Below are 24,182 nucleotides of genomic sequence, written 5' to 3'. Positions count from 1 at the left end.
TCGCTTTCCCTTTACGTCTTCCTCATTCTTACCTATTGACATCAAGTGTTTCCTTTCCTACCCAGTTATTTCTCCAAGTGAAATAAAAGGGCTAACAAATGAAGCTTTCAGTTAGCAACGGAAAGAATTGTGGTATTGTGTATCTTACAGGTAGGTGAGTGGGGAGTAATAAATATCTTTAACAACCCCACGTGTGAAATGGGAATGTGAAGGAGTTTGCAGTAGGCTTAGCATCGGTAATGGAAGACTTAATAGTTAAGAAGCTTGGTTTGTGTTTCTGGTTCTCAGACAGACTTGTTTGTTTGAAGTAATTTTAGTCTAAAAGATAAGAATTCAGGGTTTTTCTCACCTTTCCTGTAGTGGTGCTGGCAGCTGAGATGGTTTGAGCTTGTTGAGGGCGAGGCTGAGGTGGCTAGACATCTTCCATTTGTCAGCCGTTGCTTTTTAGTAAAGTTTGGGGATTTGCCTTGGTTTTGATAATGTTCATTCTGTATAATGATCACAGAGATTGGCTCCCTGGATAGGAAAGCCTTTCTAAATCGGCAGGAAGGTTTTTGCTGTAGAATAAATGTGTAGACAAAACCATTAATCAGATGGTATCCACTAGATGCATTTGAAGACGTGATACTCTTCATGTGTACATATCTGTGTAATATGTAGGACGTTGCCCCAGAACGCTTAAATTGAAGCTGTGCGCTCTGCAATGGATCGTTTCAAAAAAGATTTACTAATTTTAGAGAATGATGCATGCTGATGCAAACAGTGTGCTGAAAATGGATTTCGTTAGTGTCAAAATTAGGACTGTGGGCTACAAATTAATGGACCAGTAAATAATTTCATGACGACTCAAACATTTGGGTAGACCATGGTTTAAATATTCCACAGAGGCCATGCCTTAAGGCTGCAGGGCTTTCTCACAGGCACCCTGGGCTCTCTCAAATCGATTGCACTTCCCTTTGGGTTTTGTTCTTGACTTGCTGTGTGGTTTCTCCCTGTCCTCTTGCTTTGTTTTTATTTAACTTTCCGTAATTTTGAGCAAGAGCAAACTGAATTCATTTTCTAATTCCTGTTGACTGTAGAAGGTGGGTCAGCTTTCAGAAACTTTGAGGTTTCATCTGTCGTTATGGATCCGGTTTCTGCTTTAGTTCTGTTTTGGAGCCCTGATGAGATCCTCAGTGCTGATCTTTAAGTCATTATTCTAGGTACCAAGCACTGCCATTCTTTTAACTCTTAAAAACCTGAGTATTACAAATGCATCAGATATCTGGGTTTTTTTTTTAAGAAGTTGCATTAATCCAGCTTTCTAAAAGAATAGACAGAATTCTAATTACTGTTGGTGCAGTCAGGTAGTTCTTCTGTTTTCATTTTGTTCATTTTTGCTCTTTTTTTTTTTTTTTGCTTGTGTTTACAAGACTCCTAATTTCCTGTGCACTTTCTCCATCTGAGAATCTTTACTCTCGTAGATCATTTACAGGTTATCTGTGTTTGAGGTTTAGGTGGTCTGTCTCTTAACTATCAAATAATTATTTGGCTTTTTTCTTGTGTGTTTTGTTTTTTTTTTTTTTAACAGCCAAAGATAAGTCTGAGAAAATATTTGCCCTTGCCTTTGTGAAGCTCATGAGATATGATGGAACAACTCTGAGAGATGGAGAACACGACCTCATAGTTTACAAGGTAGAATTTTGAGGTACTTTAGTATGTCCCTAGTAACTAGCTCAGATGACTGACTTGTAGTGAATTACAGTTACAGAATTGAGCAGAGAAGTATTATAGACTATTCTGGTAGTTCAAGCAACTAAATAGCAGACAGAATATGTTTTACTGGGGGTGTTTTAATTTCAAAGGCACTTGTATTGAGTTTTATGTGGGTTTTCACGGCTTGAAAAAGTTACTTCTGTCACCCACTTCTGTCACCCTTTAAATATCACATCTTGGCTTTAATCTGTAGACAGGTTAATGCTAAACTGCGGTGGTTGCAGACCCAGTGGATAGCTCCAATTTGGGAGCAAATGTGAGCAAATGCAGTGTAAACAATAACATTTTATTATTACCAGGTTTTTTTGCTATAAATGTTCAGATTGTTTTGTGTTGTATTGAAAAACACACTGTAGGCTGAAGCAAAGAAGCTGGAGGATGCCTCGACGTATTTAAGTCTGCCATCCACTAAAATAGAATTGGAGGAAAAGGGACACTCGGCAACGGGGAAGAGCATGCAGAACCTCGGAAGCTGCACCATCAGCAAGGACTCTTTCCAGATTTCTACTCTAGTTTGTTCAACAAAACTTACTCAGAATGGTAAGTCTGCAGAGCTGCAAAAGCTTTTTGTTCCTCACAGTGGGAGTGGAGCTGTACTTTCCTGCGTTCCAGCCCCTCCTGGGACTGATTTTCCTGCCTTCTCTGACCCTCTTCCTCGGTGAAGGGCTGGTGGATTGTTTGCCGCGCGGTCATTGATTAAATTGGGTGAGGCAAAGCCATCTCCTGAGTGTGTGTATTCTCCAGCCTTTTCGCTGCCCGTGGGCTTTGTTTTGCTTCAGAGCAGTACACGTCTCTAAGAAAACAGAAGAACCCTGAGTTTAATGGAAACGAGAATGCTGTTTGCCACACAGTTGAGGCTTTTAGACTGAAGTCCACTGAGAACAGTCTCTGTGACATTTTTACTTCCCTGTAGGTATGAGCAATAGCAGCCAGGAAGAAGATGAATTTGCTTTCAAGAGTAGATAATATCATGATTCTGCTCCCAAGTAAGCTGTTTTATGGTATTTCCAAGGTGCAATATCCATATCTTAGGTCTGAAGAAAGCAAGCTCTGATGTTTTCTTGTGTTGGGCGGAAGGGATGTGTTGCATGATGGTCACTTTCACACTCACACATCTTCACATGAGCAGAGTACCAGGGACCGAGTCGCCGTATTTTGTTCTTTGTAAAACTCGCCTTATATATATATTTTTGTCATGTGTATTGTCTGCTGGCTGACTGCATCCCAAGGCTGTGGAAAGTAGAGCTGATGGCAGCCACCAAAGCAGATATTTCACATTTCCAGACTGTGCCCTCTCTGTAATTTTTGCGCTTGGTTGCCATGGAGCGCTCCCTTGTTCTCTTCGCTGCGCCAGAAGGAGGCTGGGGAGTGTGGGTGGGTCACTGAGCTGTGAGTGAGTCATGCCAGGGAGAGGGATCGTTCCTGCCTCACTCAGGAGGAGGGAGGGCTCTGCTCGGGTACATCCCTGGGGACTCGAGATCGTGGATGGGCTTGGGACAACGGGGAGGTGGGGAATAACCATTGAATCGACAGGTTAATGAGTTCTCCTCCATCCAGGAGGAGAGTTACTCCTCTGGTACAACTTTGTAGTCACCTGACAATTTTATTGCAGGGTTTTCCAGCAGCACCTCTTATTTGAGCATATCCGAGGTGTTTCATATTCAGAGCACATCAGATGCACTGCAGTCTGGCAGTCTGAGAGCCTGAGAAGAGTGTTCAGCAAAAAAAATTTGGAAAGGATTTTTGGAATTTCGTAGCAAAGATGGGATCATTTCAGCTCAGTGGGTTGGGGTTTTGTAGAACCCAGAAATCAGCGTGTGGAAATCAGCTGCTTTTTGTTTGTGATATGATTAGGTTTTTTTTTTTCCCCTCAGTCTTTCCTAGTGCTTGTTAAAAATATTTCACAGTGATCAATATATTGACATTGCTTTCGCAGAACTATTATTAAAATGAAGCCTGAGTGTTGTTTCCTGCTTAATTGACATGTAATTTGTTTTGAACTTTTGATCTTTATTTAATTCTACTGTTAATTATGTTGCCCGTGAAACTTTTTCTCAAAGTTAGGAAAGCCTTTTCTCTTCCTTCAAAGTATTTTGACATAATTACACGAGATCACTGCGCATCCTTAAGCAATTTAGAAAAGAAACAAAAATATTTCATCATTAAATTCCTCCCTCAGGTATCGTTTTCTGTCTAAAAATTGGCAGCACTGTTCAGCTCCGAAGCTGATTTTAACTTCAGTAAAATTGTTGGTTAATATTATTCCTTAAACTTTCTTAAAAATAAGTAGAAATCCATGATTATCCTCATTTACCAAAATATTGAGTCAAAAACATAATATTCTCCTTTTGGTCATCTATAATAGTTCTTTCTTCACTTCCCATAAGAATCTTAGAATTGGCTTTATAGTAATTCTGAAAGTTTGATAATAAATCTTACGGCTTTTTCTGCAGTGTACTGGATGTTGCAGACTCTCTTTTTCTATATAAGTTCTTTGAACATTCATTGGACTTCAGTTCTTTATGGACTGTGAGTTATTAATGTTGCTCTTCTGTTAGTAATTGATGTCCTTAGCTTCTGACAAGTCTCCAAAATATCAAACTTGACCGCTGGTAGGACTTCAGCTGTTTTCTTGCAGAGAAAGTGGTGTTATTAAGTACCTCTTTGTTAAGATTTGAGCAGTTGTTGGTGATTTGTGGCACAGCACATTGCAGCAACACAGCTCCTGGCCTTTTCTTAGATTTTGCCTTTGCTTTTGAGGAGGAGTAATGATGCAAGCCAGAGAGTAGGACCATGTGAAAACAAGCAAAAAGACCCTCAACCTCTTTGGGAATCAGTGAGATCAACTCTTGGAGGCATCAGAAGTTGCTGCTCGTCATCACTTTGCTGCTTGGCCAGATTCTCCTCCTTCACCACCTAAGGCAGAGGAGAACGTCCTTCCTCCCCTGTCCCCAGGGCTCTAGCAGTGTGTGCCTTTATTTGGATTCTGCTCTTAAAACTTCCTGTAGAAAGGGGCCAGAGAAACACTTTGACATCTATAAACATCAAGTGCATTTTTGTGTAATGAATTAGAGCTCCTTTATTAAAACCTTGGTATTCAAGAAAACGTTTCTGGCTGGCAGTAGCCAGAGAGCTGTCGAGTGTTCTGCTCGTGTATTTGCTGTTTTGAAGCATCCAGCGTGTCCATAAGGCTTATTCAAAGTGTTTTTATGTTTTCTTTTCTGCCTGAAGGACTAAAACCTCTAGATAATAGTGACTGTTACTGATCTGGAGTCAGGATTTCGAGGAATCAAGGAGACCAGGCTTTCAGAAAACAGTTGAGGGGAATTTTACGTAGTCGTTAAGCACATCTGGTTTTTTTTTTCCTAAAAAACCCAAGCAATACACATTATATGGCAAATTCAGGTGCTACACTGGCATAAAAATGAAGATGTAAATACAGAATTAAAATTAAAAAAAGTCATAAACTGGAAAATCAAATGCTTCAAGTCGGGAGGGAAGACAATTTCCAAGAAGACATAGAAATTTGATTAGAGTGGAAGTATTATCTAATTTCAATTTGGTGACTGGGTTTTGAGAGAAGTTTGGGTATCTCTATAAGGGCACCTTTGCATAGATACAGGTTCAGGAAGGTATATAACTGGGAAGCTGGACCATTTGCTTCCAGTTGCTAAATTAGATGCGAAAGAAGATCTTCACAAGTAGTCGATAGGTTCATAAATTGCATTAACCCTAATAAAGTTGCTGTTGACTGTTTGGCAGGCTATGGGTTTGTTCTATTCTTTTGCAATTGAAAAACTGTATTCCGCTTTCTTCCTCTGATATCTTCTGACCCCATAAATTTCACTTCATCTAGGCTGACTGCAGTAATTACCATTTACTGTAGGCTAAAGTACTGGTTTTCATTCTTACCCTCTTCTACTTACTGTATTGTTTTAGACCTAGACCTATAAAAAGAGTCAGATTCACTGACCGCCTGGCACTTTACTGTGGTTAATGCTCGCAGGAACAGAGCGAATGCATGTTTTTACCGTGCCCCCTGACTTATTTTTCTCTTTCTGGGGGTTGGACTGCGCTGACATTTCTCTTCACAGACGTACATCCATTTGGCATTTGCTGTGTCAGCCCGCTGGAAGTGCACTTGGGTTTGTTTTCTTGGGGCAACAGACAGAGACAGTCAGTGGACTTCAGTCTTGTTCACGTCATGTACATCCATTTGGCATTTGCTGTGTCAGCCCGCTGGAAGTGCACTTGGGTTTGTTTTCTTGGGGCAACACGCGATGCCGTTCAGAGACAGTCTGTGGGCTGGCTCTTGCTCACGTCATCTCTTTTGTCAAGCTGATGCCTTTTTAGAAATCAGACTGAAACCAAATTATGATAAATTTATCATATTCATGAAATGCTTTGGATACCTCGTGGAGGCATCTTTGCTTTTCTTCCAGAAGCAATTTTTCTCTTAATGCCGAGTTTCTAAGACTAGTTTCGGCCTGTAGACTTCTGGTGGGATACAGTAAAAAAAATAATAAAAAATTGAGTTGTTCAAAGCTTTAATGTAATAAAATGCTTTTTACTTGTTCTCTCAAAGAGATGCTAAGAAGGCTTGGTTTGAGGGGAATCTATCCCGAGGAGAACTGCAGTCCATTCCACTAGAAGGAATTTAATTTATTGCTTAGAGTGAAAGCTTTTGGGGAAAGTCTAGCAGCCCCTCTGGGTCTCGGCATATAATTTCCAGAATATGCTCTGCAGATGTGTGCATCGGTAAATGTTTTGTTTGGTCACTTTGAAAGTTTGAATACAAGAAGGGGGTGTTGGCTGGGAGAAGCTGTCTGCCCTTCCTGTTTTAAGAGTTACATTGGGTGGAATTCCTATGATATTAACCATATTGGAGGTGGGTGATGTGCAGCACTAAATCCAATGGCTAACCTGAAATTAGACAGCCTTCAAAATCTATTTATCTCTCTTTAGGGGATTCTACTGAGGATGATTTACAGGTAGTTTGGTGTTGAAAACTCACTTTTAATGGATTAGGGAGGAATTTTTCTCTGATGCTGGCTTGGCTAAGGCAGGACAAGCTTGGGGTTTTTGGTCTGTGGGCAATTTGGGTCACATCTCAACAGCTGCTGGGCTGGGTTGAACTTACTGGTCCTCTAGTGTAGTTGTTCCTATTGACTAACGTGCTTATTTGCAGGGGAATCCAGATTGTGAATTCTTTGTGAGAAGCTTTCCTTAAAGTGAACTGAAAAAGGATGTTGTGGCTCTGAGTGACTAAGAAAAGAGAGAGAGCTTGCCTTCTCTGTATCCCCTTATTTATCAGTGAATGCTGGAGTGACACGATCTTAATAGTGGGCTCTAGAATTCGGGGACGAGGCCATTTGCTGTTGATTTGTTCCTTAATCTCATCTGTACCCTAGCTCTCCATCACTTGGGAGAGCAATTTCGGCGTTAGGAGTTATTAAGCAGACGGCTTTCCACTGAATTAGCTTAGTTTGCAAGCGTTTGCCGTGCATTGTGCCTTATTTTCTTTTCAGTTTAATCAGCGAGAGCAAAGAAGCTGGAAACATCAATGCTGGAAGAGTCACGGCCCTGTAGATATGACTGTGTTGGCGGCTGACTAATTTTGTTTCGGCATCTTTCATCCACAACAGTTGTGCGGTTAGAAATAAATGAAAACTGAGGGATCAGGCTTTCTGGGCTGAGATTTTAATGCTGATATTTGGAAAGCAGGCTGCTTTTTTTTTGAAAGCCTTTCAGAGTTCTTTTGTGATAGAAATTCTGTGCTACGTTTCTGCAGTGTCAGAAGCGTGCTAGAAATATGTTGTTGTACAGTAAAAACGGCTGACCTGTTTCTCTTGAACATAGTTATGGAGTGTGAATTGAAAGCAAATATCCTGCCTGATATAATTGTTTTTCTTACTTCTAGTTGATCTCTTGGGACTTCTGAAGTGGCGATCAAACACCAACCTGTTGCAGCAGAACTTGAAGCAGTTGATGAAGGTTGATGGTGGTGAAGTGGTTAAGGTAACAAGTTAATTTTTTTCAAAAAAACCCCGCCAACCTGGTATTGTAATTTTGCTGAATCCCTTATTTTGAGGTATTCATGTCTCTTTTGTGGTGTTCCCTGTCACCCAGCCTCCCCTGCACATTAATTTATAGCCAGGTATCTGTCAGCCTTTGGGATGCTAATCCCTGCCCTCAAAGAACATTTCAGATGTTGAGTATTGGTAAAACACACATAAAAAGCAAATTGTTTGAAAAGATGAGGTTGTTTTTTTTTGTTTTTCTGTTTCAGCATTCCAGTGAATTTTTATATATAGATACGTGAAGACAAAGGGTGTTTCTCTTTGGAGGACTATAACGTCTTGGAATTCTTACATGGTGATATTAAATGGTGATGTTAACATATGAATGTGGAACACAATCCTACTCTGTGTTGATGATGATGTTTTTTTAAAACCAAATTATTTCTCCTGAAAATATTTAGCTGAGCCAAGTTATTTACATTTGCCAAGGCCACTGAGTGATTGCAGAGACCTACATAAAGACAGATTTAGCTGCGGAAAAGAGTAGACTGGGGCTTTATTGAATGTGTTGTAATAAATCAAATCTTGAAGAGTGTCAAAAGATGTAACGTATTGGGGATGGACAACCCTTAAGGGCTTGTAGTGTTGTTTCCTAACTGCAGTGGATTTTAATTTGATTAATAGAAGCATAATGAATGCCTCATCTTGAAGTAGCTTAAAACGTCAGAGAATGCTGATGTTATCCTTTATTGGGTAGGGAGAAAATAGTGTCTCACATGACTTGTTTTTCAGGAAGGTTTTACCTGCTGCTGTTTTTGTGGATCATTTGCTAGCTAAAAACTTGACATTGATACTTGCTTCTGCCAAACGTCGTCCTTCTGGGACTTGTAATTTTCCCACTTCTCCATGCGCCGTTGCAGGACTCATGAAATCTTATTCCTTTCTCCCTCTTGCGTAGGGATCTGAGCAGAGTATGATTGATGCATGGGACAGAAGCGTGGATGTTTAATATTTTTCTCTTCACCATTTTTATTTATTTTTTAAATGTCCACTGGTTATATTATCAATCTGCTATAGCAGTGTTGAGAAAATCTTTATGTAGACCACTCTGTTACACACTCCTAATACCTAGTTTGTAACTGTTCCTTTTTATTCCTTCAGTTTTTTTTGACCTTCACGTTTTTAAATACGATATGTGGTACAGTCCCAAGAATATTAAAAAGAAGTATGCGTGTGATAAACCCCAGAAATCGTTTAACAGGAAAATTTGAGTATGTTTTAAAACTCCAGTAAAATGTCTCTGCCTGCTGGTGCTCATTTATCGCTGAGATGAGCCAAGATGCTCGTTCTGTGACTGACCGTTTCAATAGGGTATGGAAACTGTAAATGTTATCTCCCTGCAGCAGAGGCTCCGACTCCATTTGTGCGTAGAGTCTATAGGATATGAGAATGTAAACTGATAGGCTAGAAATTATTCGTACTAGCTCCCCGCCCGAGAAATGCTTTCAGGCTAACTTTATACAGCAAAAGCATCTGTCCTGTATTCTTCTTGCAGTTACATGAAGTCCTTGTCAACAAATTTAAAACTTGAACTCTCTCAAGAAAGTCAATATATGATGCCTATATGTGAAAGGAGGACTTGATCAGTTGTGGCGTGGCTGTCTACCCATTTTTTAAAACGGACTCAGCCAGGCAGCATTTGGGATCCGAGAGCACTACTTCTCCTCAAACCAAGATGGAAACTACTCCTGTCAAACCTCAAAACTCTGCCTTGCTTTTTCCATCCTGCCAGCTGCTGATTAAATGCACTTTATTTGCATGTGTTCTGTAATGGAGTGAATGGAACTGCGAGAAAGTTATTTTCCCACCTGCCCCCCAAAAACCTTGTAGCCTAGAATCAACTGCAAGCATTTTGGCTTTGTTTTTGTTTTTGTCATCTTCAGATCTTAATAGTGTGACCTGTGGCTCCACACTCACTTGTTTGGAGGAGGTTTGGCATTCAGCGAAGTGCTCAGTGAGCTGCTAAAGGGAGGTTACTTCCTGAGATTTAACTCTTCAATTTAGTAGGTGGTCTAGACGAATTGTGCTGAGCTAGCAGAGTCATCGCATAGATCAGAACTTTTAAGGGAGGAGGGTGGCAAAGCGGGCTGTTACTCCCCCAGTGTATATGATACCTCTTTGTAGTTGCAATCTCAGGAATCGGTTGCCTCCTGCTGGTTCAGATGTTCTTCCCCAGCTATCCCTTGCCTCATCTACAAGGCAAAACCCATTTTAACCTCACTTCAGACTGATGTGCTGGAACAACCCCCGTTGAACCCCTTCTTTCTCCAAAACGAACACAAACTGAGGCTGTCATCCATCCTCGTTGCGCGTTGGAGGAGCCCGTGTCGGTTTTGTGTCACCCAGCAGAGGAACCTCCTCAGACACGGAATCCCCTGCCGACAAATCTGAGCGGGGTGATGAGTATCTCTGGGCCGTACGCGGATACTCGCTCTCACTATGAAGAACCGCAGTTCTACGTGCACAGAACAGTTTAACTTGAAATCCTCTGACCTAATCTGCTCTTACTTTCGTGTTGCGCAGATCAGAGTGTGTCCGGCCAAGTGGCCAGGGAAGACTCTTCCTGCGTTACGGTGACGGAGGCGTGTCGGTGTGGGGCTGGGGCAAGAGGTCACCCGTGCCTGCATGCGTGCTCGGTGGAGGGGATCGTGGGGCTGAGCTGACAGGGTCAGGAGAAGCGATGGTGGCACTTTGTCGCGCAGCTCGCAGCTGCTGCGAGTGACTTGATTTATCTGGCATGAGACTTGAGTTGCTTGTCTGGTTTGTGCTCTGAAACATCAATTTTCAGCAAGTGCATGATCCTGCTGACTGACTGATGAAACTCAGCTTTGAAATATGTTTTTGTTCATTCACTGTAATAGATTAAACTTACTATTCAGGTGTAGCAAGTGTGGTTTTTGACTTTTTTTTTTTTACTCTTTGAGTGATGTGGATCTATAGATAATCAACTAAAAAAATAATTTGCTAGAAGAACAAATATTAAACTTTCCTTTTTGCAGCTAACTTTTAAAATGCCCTTTGTAAAATATCTAAATGAAAGCAAGTGTGTCTGTAGAAACCTGTGTGACATCTGCAAAATATGATGAATTGTGTGTTTATTTGTAGTTTCTTCAAGATACGCTGGATGCACTTTTTAACATAATGATGGAGAACTCGGAGAGTGAGACATTTGACACGTTAGTGTTTGATGCTTTGGTAAGTTTGCATTGTGGATGGACTGAAATGTAGGTACTGCAATGAAGAATACATTAAGAAATGCGGTGTAAATGCTAGAATGAAGATTACTAATGTAACAGATCCTATTAGCTGTTAGTTACTTATTTAATTTAAAATATTATTATATTAGAAGTTTCAGCTGGACTTGATCCAAAGGGGGTTGGATTGCATCATGTCCTCCTCCTAGAAAAGATAGAGAATGTCAACTCCAGTCATATTAGTGGAATAACAGCAGAGTTTAGGACAGAAACAGTTTCTGCTTAGAGCAGAAAACTTGGTTATGAACAGAAAGTTCAGGAACAGAACAGGAAAGGAGAATATTAATATATTGAGAAGGTAGTCAAAAGCCAAATTACAAGGTTTTAATGTTGTTTATGTGATTTATCTGAAAAGAAAGATTGATGAATGTATAAAATCGAAGATATTATTGAACACAATGCAATAATTGTGCTGCTTTTCAGGTATTTATCATTGGACTGATCGCTGACAGAAAATTCCAGCATTTTAATCCTGTCTTGGAAACCTACATCAAGAAGCATTTCAGTGCTACATTAGCCTACACGTAAATGTCAAAATTTACTTTTCTAATGTGGGTTGCGTAATCTTTTCTAAATAATGTTATTCAGTTATTTGTTCGTGTAGGTTAGTTAAGATTTTGCCCACAGCGCTTGGGAGGGTGAGAGATTCCTGAAGAACCCTGGAGATAAAATATCCTTCTCCCTCAAAATAATAGTAGTAAAACATTTGGTCACTTGCAAGGAGAAAGTCTTGATTTAGTTTTATTGAAGGAGGGGATAATTTGACTATTTCAAGAAGTGTTTTGTAAGGAGAATATTCATAAATAATTCTCAGTGATACTTAATGAAAGAAATCATGTCCATTTCAGATGCTTCAAATATATGTTGTTTGGTGCATTAAATTCATGTTCTACCCTGTATTATTTCTGTTACTGTGACTTTGGGCAGGAAGCAGTGAAGAGCAAAATACCAAAGGTCCGTTATTTTTGTCGTCTTAAGTATTTCTTGACAGTTGGGATCTTTGCTGCTGCTTCAGACTATTAGTGGTGGAAGAAAATGGATATCTTTGCAGTGAGGGAGGAAAAAAAAAAATCCAACCGGGGAAATGTGCTGTGTACTTTGCTGTTACCCAGTCTCTATTATGTGACCAGAAAATGTTTAAGGAGTATTGATTGGAAATAGTGAAGAAGAGTTAGGCTTTAGTCAGAGCTTTGGTACGATCACTTCACAGAGTTAACAGCCTCCATGTGAAAAGTGGGTAAAGGCTGAGGCATCCTCCAGCATCTGGTTTCGTTAGGAAGAGCTGAAGGTGGCCCTTTTGCTGATAGGCTTGGAGAACATCCCTTCCTTAAATATGGGGTGGCAGAAACAAATTTAATCATAAAGTTGCTGGAAGATCTGAGCTTGGGCTTGACTTAGGCCGGTGGGTATGACAGGTCCCTGCCCTCTCCCTGCACTTTATTGCAGAGAGACAGGGACCTACTGGAGAGAGTCCAGGGGAGAGCTACAAGGGGGATCAAGGGACTGCTGGGAAGAAACTGAGAGACCTGGGGCTGTTCAGCCTGGAAAGGAGACAGCTGAGAGGGACCTTATTGATGTAGAGAAATATCTGAGGAGTGGGAGTCAAGAGGAAGGGGACAATCTCTTCTCAGTGGTGCCCAGTGATAGAACAAGCAATAATGGGTTTAAGTTAGAACATGGGAAGTTCCACCTCAGCACAAGGAGAAACTTTTTCCCTGTGCGGGTGCCAGAGCCCTGGCCCAGGCTGCCCAGAGAGGGTGTGGAGTCTCCTGCTCTGGAGACTTTCCAACCCGCCTTGGACACGTTCCTGTGGGGCTGCCCTGGGTGACCCTGCTCTGGCAGGGGGTGGCACTGGGGGATCTCCAGAGGTCCCTTCCAACCCCAACATTCTGTGATTCTATACCCAAATTTGCTTCAGACAGTATGTTATGTGGCTCCTTGAAATTCTTAGGCAGTTTACTCCTTTTCCAATAAATTCCCGTGTATCAAGTTATCTATCTACTCAGTGTTAGTTCCTGGTAGCAATATATAATGTTGTACTTTTTTACTTTTAGTGTGGGTGTTGAAATGTGCAGTGTGGCCAGGATGATATAAAATGGCATTGCTTGGTAGTTACATTAAAACTGTGATTCCTGTTTGTTGAAAGGTAGTTGAAATGTTGTTTGTTTTTTTATTTAAAAAATTGGTTTACTTTCAGCACTGATTGACTTTAAAAGAATTGGCAATTTAGTGTTATGTACATTTTTAAGAAATAGATTTACTACATTCTAGCCCCAAATCCATAAGAAAGGTGTGGAAAGGGGAAGCCTTGTTTAATGAATAAAATCTAATCTGTGTTTTAATGCTGACAATCAGTCTGTATTCAATTATGTTTTTATTTTGATTGTTATTAGTAAAGCCAAATTTGAATAACCCTAAATATCTAGCAAAGAATAAGTCTTACGAAGATTTGTTCTATTGCTTATATGTTAAATGGTGTTCTGGTCTGTTTTTTTTTTGTTATTTTTTTTCTTAAGAATAGGGTGCAGGTACTTACCATGAAAAACAAAAACACAGTGAGTTTATGAGTCGCGTAATTAAATTTTTAAATTGGAGGGCACTACTTCTGCGCATATTTTTTCATTAGGCCTTTCAAAACTAAAACTCTTCTCTGCGAGTGTGCTTGTAACTTGTCTGTTGTTTTGTATTTAAACAGAAAACTGACTAAAGTTTTAAAAACCTATGTGGATAACGCTGAGAAGTGTGGGATCACCGATCAACTCTTTAAAGCTATGAAAGCTTTGGAGTACATCTTCAAGTTCATAGTCCGGTCCAGGATACTGTTCAATCAGTAAGTACGGTGAATGCTGAAACCTCCGGTAATTCCCAAGGACAAGGTTGGTCTAAAAGTGTCACGACTGTAATGCTGTGACATAAAGTTGCTGAATCACAGAATCCTTGAGGCTGGCAAAGCCCTCTGAGATCACCAAGCCCAGCCTGTGACCCATCACCACCACATGGGCCAGACCAGGCACTAAGTGCCACATCCAGCCTCTCCTTAAACCCCGCCAGGGCCGGTGACTCCCCCCTGCCTCCCCCCTGCCCTGGGCAGAGCATCCCAGTGCCGGAGCCCCCTCTCCCTGAGGAAGGGCTGCCTGAGATCCGACCCAAACCTCCCCTGACGCAGTTTCAGGCCGGGCCTTCTTGTCCTGTCACTGGTTGCCCGGGAGAAGAGCCCAACCTCACCTGACTGCACCCTTCCTTCAGGGAGTTGTAGAGAGTGAGAAGGTCCCCCCTAAGTCTCCTCTTCTCCAGCTGAACCCCCCCAGCTCCCTCAGCCTCTCCTCGCAGGACTTTCCCTCCAGTCCCTTCCCCAGCCTCATTGCTCTCCTCTGGACCCGCTCCAGCCCCTCAGTGTCTTTCTTGCAGTGAGGGGCCCAGCCCTGCACCCAGGGCTTGAGGTGAGGCTGGTTTATAAAGACCTGAAGTTGTTAGAACTCATTTCAGGAGACTGCTGTTCCCTAGGAGCAGGTGGAATTTCCTTGACAGAGGTGTGTGTTGTAAAGTAGCAGTGCACCGCCAAAATTGTGATGTGTTTCAGCTCTGTGTCGTTTAGGTCTCTGAACAAATAAAGGTTGCCACCTTTTGGGAAACTTTTCTTTAATAACTGTCTAATTCTGTGACCAAAATGATGAAGGTACCGAGTAGCTTTACTGCCCTGTCCCTCATCCAGGCCTGGGCTTTGCTTGTGCCTTTCTTCAGTTGACTGCAAAAGTCTGGGAAGACAAAAGTACTGAAAATTTTTGCAGCAAAGCAAAGGGAGGGCTCTTCTGGATGGGAAACGAGACGTTTGGCCTTGTGTGGTGCTTGCAGAGCTCAGGGAGAAGCTGCGCTTTGCAGAGGGCTTCATTTGTAGGCCAGGCACGGAGACAGAGAAGAGATGGACAGCGAGGGGGAAAAGCAGTGTAAGGTGCACTTTTTCTGACACGCTGCCTCATCAAAGCAAACCGTGACTATTGTTGGAGTTAGAGCCCAACAGGAGCTCCCCAGGCCCCCCCGTCAGAGTGGGAAGAAGCTCTTGGGGTCAGTTGCCGACTGGAGAGCCCTGCACTCTCAGTAGGTTTCAGTGAGCGGGACGGGAAAAGTGGAAAGAGAGAAGGGCTGCAGAAATCATCTCCTCAGGACTGATAGGATTTTTGATAGGAGGAGGATTTGGATTTCTACCAGCTTGGCAGAGAGCTGCAGGGGGGCTGTTCTCTGCTCCCCTCTCGACCTCCTGCGAGGTGAGCTGCACAGAGCCTCGCTGCGCCGCCCGCTGTGGGCGTCCGGCCCTGAAGTCGAGCATAAATAATTATTCTAAATTAATTTGGAAGTCAGCACTGTGTTTTATACGTGGAATATTAAAGGGGTTATAAAACGAGTCGATGATGTGTTCGTCTTCGCTTAGATTCAATCCTTTTACTACTTGTTAGTGATGGTAACAACCTTATTACAAGGGATTTATGTAGAGCTCTGATGTTACCGGCTCCACCAACCTTTTTGTAATTTTGAGGTTGTAATTTATTTCTGTAGGAGTCTTGCTGTGAGGTTTGTAAAATAGCGAATGTCACTTACACTGTTGCGGGTCCTACAAATCACTTTAAAACAGGAAAAAAAAAAGAAATAATTGTCCCTTGCTGCAGATTAGATTTACAGACAATATGACCCTCTAGTATCGGCCATTGGATTTCCTCGTGCTAAGCGCTAATTCGCAGTTCTTCAGCGTTGGGAAGACACAGCTCTCAGTGACAAGGGATTAATCAGCGAGGCTGCTGAATGCTGAATGACACTATGATTTGTTCGGCTGTAAGCCTTAAATCCTGCCGGAGGTGTGGGATCTGAAGTGATTATAATGCAGAAGTGTAGCAGTGTTCTGAAAGTGTTTTACTTGAGAAATCGCAAGGAGCAAGCAGAATCTTTTATTAAAAAACGTTACGTATTTTCAACTTCAGCAATATGGTAGCGAACCGAATGAGTGGAGCTTTTGAGTAACGTGATTGCAGGCAAACTTCAGTTCTGGATAAATATGTAGAAGCCTAGTCCATCTAGTTAAAGCCTGGTGGCAAATCTAGTATTTATATTATATTTATGTTATGGCAAATCTGGAATTTATGAAGGCAAAATATTATATGTGAACTTTGGCTTTCTCAGTACTGATCCCAGTGGTTTTGTTGCATTTACAATTTGGAAGGCATTGCTAGGAGGGTCGACTTAGTGTAATCCTGCTTTTCTCATAGCTGCAGCGTTTTCAAGCATTATGGGGTGTATTAAATAAATAGGTGTTAATAACTGACGGTAGAAACGCATTTGTGACTAACTTGTTTATTTTTGTTATGATTTCCTTTTTGAAACACAAAGCATTTTGTGTGAAGCAGTTTGATTTATTGGACTGTCAAGTTTAGTTACTCTTTATATTGGTATTAGTTTCACCTCTCTAAATCTGTTCAGGGGGACACCGAATTCCATTATGGAAGTGGGGAGTTAACGAGTACTTTGTCTTGCATAACCCCCAGTTTTAGCCTGAGAGGAAGAGAAGTTTGAACAGCAAAATAACACAATTTAATATTTTTTTCTGCAGCGTTCATTTCCCCTGTGTACTGGTTAAATAGCTTTTTCTTAATATCCGTGGCTCCCAAAGGTTTATGAACGCAGCATTAAAAATGAGACGCATTAGTTTCAGTGGAAGGCAGCAGGAACATTCTGAACTCCATGTTTATCTTAAGAAAAGCCCTTTTCCTTCTGTAGTCGGTGGTCTGTCACGATGTCTTCAGACGTGAAGAAACCGTATGATGAGTGCACATATAAAAATTCCTGGGTGTGGTGCTCCTTCTGAGCTGCAGACCACATTCAAGACTGCCTTCCTGGATTTAACTCCAGAAGAACAGAGGAGGAGAATAAAGGGGAATTGAATTCTGGCTAGGAGCTGCCCTAATGGGCCTCGGTGCAAAATGTTGAGGTGAGCTCGGGGACAGGGCTGCTGGAACCAAGGAGGCTTTGGGAGCTCAGTTGTTGGATGAAGCTCTTGGAGGTGATCAAAGCTGCCTGGGTAAGAATGGGGTTTTAGTTCGGAAAAAAGTCCCATCTGATGTTTATAAACACCTCTATTTTCTTGTTTAAATTTGACCAGGTTCTCCTGGGCTTCTTTTAATCACTGTTGGTTTTTTTTTTTTGAGTGTGTTAAGTCAGTACGGCTGAGTTCAAGAATTGTACTCACAACAGCCAGATGTAGGTGACTTGTGTATTGCCAAAAGGGGAAGTTTTAAAAATATTTTTAAAGAATTCATGTGGAGCTAGTGGTCTTCTCCTTGTTCCTTTCCATTTTGGAGTGAGAATTATCTCATCCTACACCTGAAATGGAGATCATTCTGTGTTCAAAATATTCAAGGGAGTGGCAGGACCATCCGTTCCTGTGCTGTGTTGAACCAGTGGGCCAGTTCTTCAGCTTGGCTGTGTTTTTTTTTTTTTTTTTTTGCTTGGATGTCTCAGGGCAGGTTTTTATCCCACTGAAAGCATCTGATGGAGATGGAGGGAGGGGTTGCTGTGGGCAACTCTGAAATATCCTGCCTTAAAGCGCAGGAACCCCTGTCTCATGAACTTCGGCTGTGGGATCCATCGTTCTTCTGCGGCAGCCGTTCTGATGGTACGGGAAACTGAGCCTTAACTAGGTTAGTGTCAGCGAGCCAGAAATTAGAGGTGAAATGCATTTTAACTTTAGTGTTTCTTTCCCATGGGTAAAAAGAAAGTTTGTTTTTTTTTATTATTTTTTATTATTATTTTTGCAAATAGGGAGTTGTTTCTTTCTTTCAGAGCTTAAGGTCACTTACCTCAGGCCCCTGGTAGATTTTAATGATTGCTGGCAAGTTGTCTGGATGCTTTCTGGCTTCCTCATCAGAGAGCTGCTTGGCACTGGTCCTCCGAGACATCTGCTAACTCTTGTGCAGAGGGGAGAGACTCTGTCCCACTGCTGCGTGGGCACGTGGAATTGGGTCACCGCTGAGGGATCCACTGTGACTTAAAGGCGTAAACAAGGGTACTGGATGTGGAGTTTTACGTAGAAAGCTTGAAAATAGAAGTCTTGTTCCTGCTGGCTCAATCTGGTCGCTCTGTCTTTGTGAAAGAAAACTTGTGATTCAGTTCTTGAATGTAAAAATAAAAAAAAAATAAAAAAAAAGTAATGCAACAAATGTATCCTCTCTCATTTTTAACAAAATGTGTTTCCTTTTTAGTTAGATGGTGCTTATGAGACCTAATTATTTTTCAGACTTTATGAAAACAAAGGAGAAGCAGACTTCAGGGAGTCTCTGCTGCAGCTCTTTAAGTCCATCAATGAGATGATGAGCAGCATCTCCGACCAGACCGTCATCGTCAAGGTTTGTACTTCACACGTCTCCATCTTGGCTCTACTTGTGCATCAGAAACCACAGTTAGGTGGCTGATGTGTGTTTGTCCCCAAAAGTGTGTTTTACCTCAAATTGTAAATACTGCTTCCAATAAAGGTTTGTGACTGTGTCAAGAACATGCTTTGAACGAGTAAATTTACATAAATTACTGCAAATACCTCACTTTTATTTTTAGAAGGGAAATTATTTAGGAGTTAAATAACGTTGAGCTTATTTAACTTGTAGAACTTTAACTTCAAAGTGTTTTTAAAGCATTGTCATTAAGATGCTGATGGCAACGTAGATCCACATATGAGCTTATTTCCATTGTAGGCTGTTCAGGAACTTCAATGTAGTATCTGAAGCCCTAGTACATGTGTTTAATGGAAGATCAGTGAGGAGTCAGGCTGCAAGCTCCACCCCACGTCTCTCTTTTGGCCCTTGGCAATGGTGGCTACTTTTGGTGGCATTGGCTGGCTCTGCCCTCAGGTGAACGTGGGTATTGGTATCACAGAGCAAAAGTATTGAATTGTGGGACTGGTAGATTTTTTTTTTGTGTGTCTCTAAAGGAGTCCGAGGTCATTGTGCCAATACCGGTGTCACGTTCTCGGGAACCTCTCTCACGTGGAAAACCACAGAGACTGTCATCAGCGCGGGTTGTTGGGGATAAAGTGGGCCCTCAAAATTCTCCTTTGGGTTCCCAGTAGAATTTATGAAAAGATGTAACTCTTGACCTAGCTGCGCCGAATCACTTGACGACCAGAAATGGGCTAAGAATTGGAGTTGAATTTGGGGATGGTTGCACAGTAGGATGACTCCCGCTCAAGGGTGCAGCGGTCGTGCGTTAGAGGAATGTTTTATAGTGTGTGGAAATGGTAATGCCGTGCTGAGCACACAGCAAAATAAATAGTGGGGATAAAGCTGCTGAGTTTGAATATTTTAGGTAGAGAAACTGAGACTGAAAACAAAATAAGGATGTTACGTGTTTCAGGAAGGCTGCATTTTCATTCCATTGATAAAGCATCTACCCTGAATGGAAATGGGTAAGTTTGAGTTGGTGATTTGGAGTGGGCCCTCTGGTGTTTTACACGTAACGTGTTTTTCAGATTGAGACCTGAACGTAGGAGTTACTTGCCTGACACTTGTTTGTGAGAAAGAAGGCAGAGGAACATGACCTTTTTTCTTTTTCAGCAGTTTATGATTTGGAAAAAACCCTCCAAAACTCCCCAAAATTCAGTTATCTTTTCGTGAAATGCAGGAAAAGAAGACAAATTTCCTAGCAAAGGCTGGAGAGGTCACACTAGAGTGGTGTCCATCCCAGTGCGTGTATAGTTTCACCTTCATTGACATCTTCTGTCCGCATTTGGCAGTGTCAAGTTTGCTGGTAGATGAAACCCTGACAGATGAGCTGGGGTGGGGTTGTCTGAGAAGTGTGCTTCTGGATGCCTTTCGGAAGCCTTGATAACTTTCCATTCATTATTCATTCCTTTCATCTCCTTTGGACTCTTAAGCAGTTAGCTCTTAGAACGCATAATTATTAGTATTGGCTTTTTGCAGCTTGTGAGACGGCTTTTATTATATTCAAACATCCACTGAAGCACTACAGGTTTTTTTCAGTAACTAGAAATGTGTGGTTCCATTACAAAGAATAATATTATTGAATAGGTGGGTAAACGTGGGGCTGTTCTGAGTGAGAATGATCTTTGTTTCTGTGAGTTTTGCCTGACAGAGCTGTTGGAGTCCTGGGAGGGTGTCGGTAACGGCGCTAAGTGGACGTGATGGGATGAGCTTCATTCGGCGTGTCTGGCGGTGATCTGGAGTTGGTAGCTCAGCGGTGGGTGAAGAAGCAGCAGGGTGTTGGGTGGCAGCCAGAGGGATAATGAGAATGTGACAGGACTGTCGTTTTGCTGTCACATAGCCTTGGTGCATCTGCCTCTTGCATGCCAGGTGCTCCGTACCCTTGGGAAATAGTTAAAGGGGTGTGGAGGACCAGGACCGGGACTGGGGCATCTTCCTGGTGGGTGAGTGGTCTGTGAAACTCCTCTGCACTGAATCTCATGGTACAAGAATTAGGGTGCACTCACTTAAATAAAAAAAAAACCCCTCAAAACTTTCATTTCTGAAGCTTGCTGTCACAGGGGGTTGTAGAATCGTAGAATGATTTGGGTTGGAAGGGACCTCAAAGATCATCTAGTTCCAACCCCCCTGCCATGGCAGGGACATCTCCCACCAGATCAGGTTGCTCAAGGCTCCACCCAGCCTGGCCTTGAACACTTCCAGGCATGGAGCATCCCCAACCTCCCTGGGCAAGCTGTGCCAGTGCCTCACCGCCCTCAGGGTAAAGAACTTCTTCCTTAGATCTAGTCCAAACCTACGCTCTTCTAGCTTCCACCCATCACCCCTTCTCCTATTACTACAGGCCCTTGTAAAAAGTCCCTCCCCAGCCGTAGGTCCCCTTCAGGTACTGGCAGGCACTATAATGTCTCACCAGAGCCCGCCCAGGAAGAGGTTGGGCAGATTTAGAAGACGACAGGTCCGTTGGTGTTCCGCAGGGTTGGGGGGAGATGCAGGCTCTGAAGGATGCTGGGGGAGTCAGGAGGGGATGGACCACGGGAACGCTAAATGGCATCTCCTGCAGCCGCAGCTGGAGACCAAGCGCTGAGTTTATACAAACCCTTGGTGGGACGCGGTGTTGGATGCTGTGTTGAGGTTTGGTAGAACAGCAGTGGAGATAAGCCCATAAATCGCTGCATCTCTCTGTTGTGCGGTTAAGATCAACAGATCTAGCTGGAGCAGTTTCAGGCTTTTTTGACTGGTTTTAATATATATGGGGAAGCTAAATGAGTGTGTACAAAAATAAGTCTGTTTGGAAAGATAAGAAGTTGAAAAGACCGACACAGAAAATTAAGGTGCTTCACATTAGAAGAGACAGATGCTTAATTCACACATTTGAATATTTCTATTTCTTCTTGCAGAAATTGTAATCTGTCTTGACAGTTTATCAACATGAAGCAGAACTGCCACTGGAAAGTTTTTCTAACATGTTTGCAACTTTTCTTTTTGGGCTGGCTATACTGATTATTTTATATTTTTTTCCCCAGCCTATCTGTGGAGAGAGTAGCCTTCAAGCTGACACTGTGCGGGGGAGAATGAATGACTGCAGTCTTATGTTCTTAGCAAGAATTACTCTTTATCTGTTCAAATATTTATGTCCTTGTGGAAGCTGATGAGCTGTTTCTGTCTGTAGCTCAGGTCTTCAGTTACTTAATATTTTGCATTTAAATTGCCCCTTTAATTTCAATTTTTTCAAGGCTTTGGATACATTCTGAAAGAAAAGTTTCCTCAGAAGAAAACTGTATGATTTATACAAGGGTTTAAAGTTGTAGAGCACAAAAGAGACTTTGAATTTGTACCTCCTTTAGGGATTATGGCTATTCAAAATGTCTTAGAGTAGGGAAGAACTTGTTTACGTGGCTACTTTGCAAACTTGACTTCAGTTTCAGCCTTTAGGGAAACAAAATCAAGAGTATTTTCTGTGGAGGGCATATTAAAAGTGCTATTTAGCACTTTTGCTGGTTGCAAGTAGGTGTAACTGTACACAGCATTGATTAAATTTACTTCAGACTTAAAAGGAAGAAAATCCCAACAAACAAATAAACAAAAGCTCTGTCTATCTGCAAAACCTTTTACTGCACCAAAATCATGCCTTGCATTGCTGAGGATGCTTTGACTCCCAGTCTTGTGGCTGAGAATGGAAATGAGCTGACTTATTTATTTCTTTATTTTTTACATAGAGTCTTCCAATAAGCCTTGACCCAGCTTGTTTTTGTATTTTTTTTCCCAGAGTGTAAAGCTTTGTTTCCTTCTGTGAGCTTTTGTTGCTGCAAAATAAAAACAATTTAAAAAGCGTTGTTAAATGGTTGTTCAAATTTTAGTCGTGGTGCTTCGGGTACATAGTTTTACAATAAATAGATAAGAGTCCACGTATTCTTGGAATATGATTTGAGCAGAGCTTTGCTTTGAGTGCTCCTACCTTGTAGTGCACTCAAATATGTTGCAATCAAAACATGAAGCTGTAAGAATGAACGAAACTCACTTTCATTCTGGGCTACAAAGACAGCAATAGTCAGCCCTGTAGAATTAAATTTGGGAAGCTGGTGTAGTATAAATTACAGTGTTCAACACTTTTTTTATAGTTAGTTAAATAAATATAATTGAGGGGATTTTTGCCATTTTTCTTTTTTAATATGTCAGCAGAGATGGGCATTCAGAGGCTGCCGTTTATATTTATTTGTTTAAATTCTTTTTTAAGATGTGTGGTTGTCCAACCTGGAGAGGGAAATTCAGACAGTGATTTGAGCTGACAGATATTTTGGTTGTCCTCTTAGTAACAAAAGTTTTTCTTTAGTGATGGTGGACTGCAGTACTACAGAAGCAGAGAGAATAAACTTGGTTTTTTAACTATCGGTTTGATTTTAGGAGTTATTACCTGCTTAAATAAAGTGTGTGGCATTAGGTACATGCACGTATTTTTAATTGTTACAGGTGTAGCGAGCTTTGCTGGTTTTAGTCCTATTTTCTGCTAATTGATGGGTGATGATTATTTCCTTAACCTTCTCCTGTTGAAGCACAAGCTCGGCTGAAGCCTAGCGTGACATTTCAAGTTTAGATAGAAATGCAAATGTTTCCTTGTAATTGATTCTCGCATCTCTTTGAAACAAGGGCAGCTGCCTGGAATTTCTGGGGACTGTCTGATTTGGGCTGCGTTTGTATGAGGGAGCTGAACTATTCTCAGCGGGGTTCTTGTGGTTTGCTCCCATGTTTGCCATTACTCGTGACTTTTTGCTGCTGTTCAGGATGACTGGGAAAAAAAAAAAACCAACCCCAGACAGGCTGGGAGCCGAGTTAGTTCTCTGGGCTTTAAATGATCTTGATAAAGAAGGTGTGTGCATGGAAAATTATCTTCTAATGTGACCGCAGAGAGCCGGGATGGGAGATGATAACATTTCACTAGTGTGAATTCTCTCGGGTATGTGGCTTTTTTTTAATAATCCTTGTCAATTTTAACACGTGATGTGTATTTCTGTGTATCCATACTGTGCTTCCTCCTACTGTAGTATTAAACATTTATTGCTAAGGCCACCAAAAAGTATTTAAATGAAGACAGGGAAATACATTATAAGCTGCTGAGGTACCTGGGAAGAAAACAAAAGAGGCTGGCGTTACTTTGCAGGGCTTTTCTGACAGGTGGCACAGTTTATAACCATCATTTAAATTAGGTGAGTAATAAAATGCAACCTTGGAATGAGATTTCTGTGTCTCTTACAACCAACATGGGGAAGTCTGTTGTTGCACTGGCAGCAAATGCGATAACCTCTACAGTCATCTCAACGTCACTTGACTTGCGATCATGCTTTGTGCTGTTTTACACTGAATTTTGTGCCGGAGGCGCTGGTTTGGTTGTGATTTGGAACGAATGACTAGTAATAAAATGCAACCTTGGAATGAGATTTCTGTGTCTCTTACAACCAACATGGGGAAGTCTGTTGTTGCACTGGCAGCAAATGCGATAACCTCTACAGTCATCTCAACGTCACTTGACTTGCGATCATGCTTTGTGCTGTTTTACACTGAATTTTGTGCCGGAGGCGCTGGTTTGGTTGTGATTTGGAACGAATGACTGTGGTAGACTGGGG

General features: G+C 41.7%; 1 protein-coding gene across 1 annotated transcript in view; it reads left to right on the top strand.

Moving 5' to 3' along the window:
- LOC104276217 (dedicator of cytokinesis protein 1-like) overlaps window positions 1–24,182 on the top strand; it is a gene marked incomplete at its 5' end in the record, with an annotated part of 69,499 nt that overhangs the window by 19,681 nt on the left and 25,636 nt on the right. The window contains 7 exons of the mRNA XM_009872447.1: window positions 1,571–1,674; window positions 2,112–2,295; window positions 7,676–7,773; window positions 10,941–11,030; window positions 11,513–11,613; window positions 13,785–13,919; window positions 18,369–18,477. Coding sequence (XP_009870749.1) covers window positions 1,571–1,674; window positions 2,112–2,295; window positions 7,676–7,773; window positions 10,941–11,030; window positions 11,513–11,613; window positions 13,785–13,919; window positions 18,369–18,477 — 821 coding nt within the window. The remainder of the gene's footprint in view (window positions 1–1,570; window positions 1,675–2,111; window positions 2,296–7,675; window positions 7,774–10,940; window positions 11,031–11,512; window positions 11,614–13,784; window positions 13,920–18,368; window positions 18,478–24,182) is intronic.

This window comes from Apaloderma vittatum, unplaced genomic scaffold (assembly GCF_000703405.1).
Source record: "Apaloderma vittatum isolate BGI_N311 unplaced genomic scaffold, ASM70340v1 scaffold2287, whole genome shotgun sequence".
Lineage (NCBI taxonomy): Eukaryota > Metazoa > Chordata > Aves > Trogoniformes > Trogonidae > Apaloderma > Apaloderma vittatum.
Note: the sequence above shows the minus strand (reverse complement) of the source record. Positions and strands in the feature narration are given on the sequence as shown.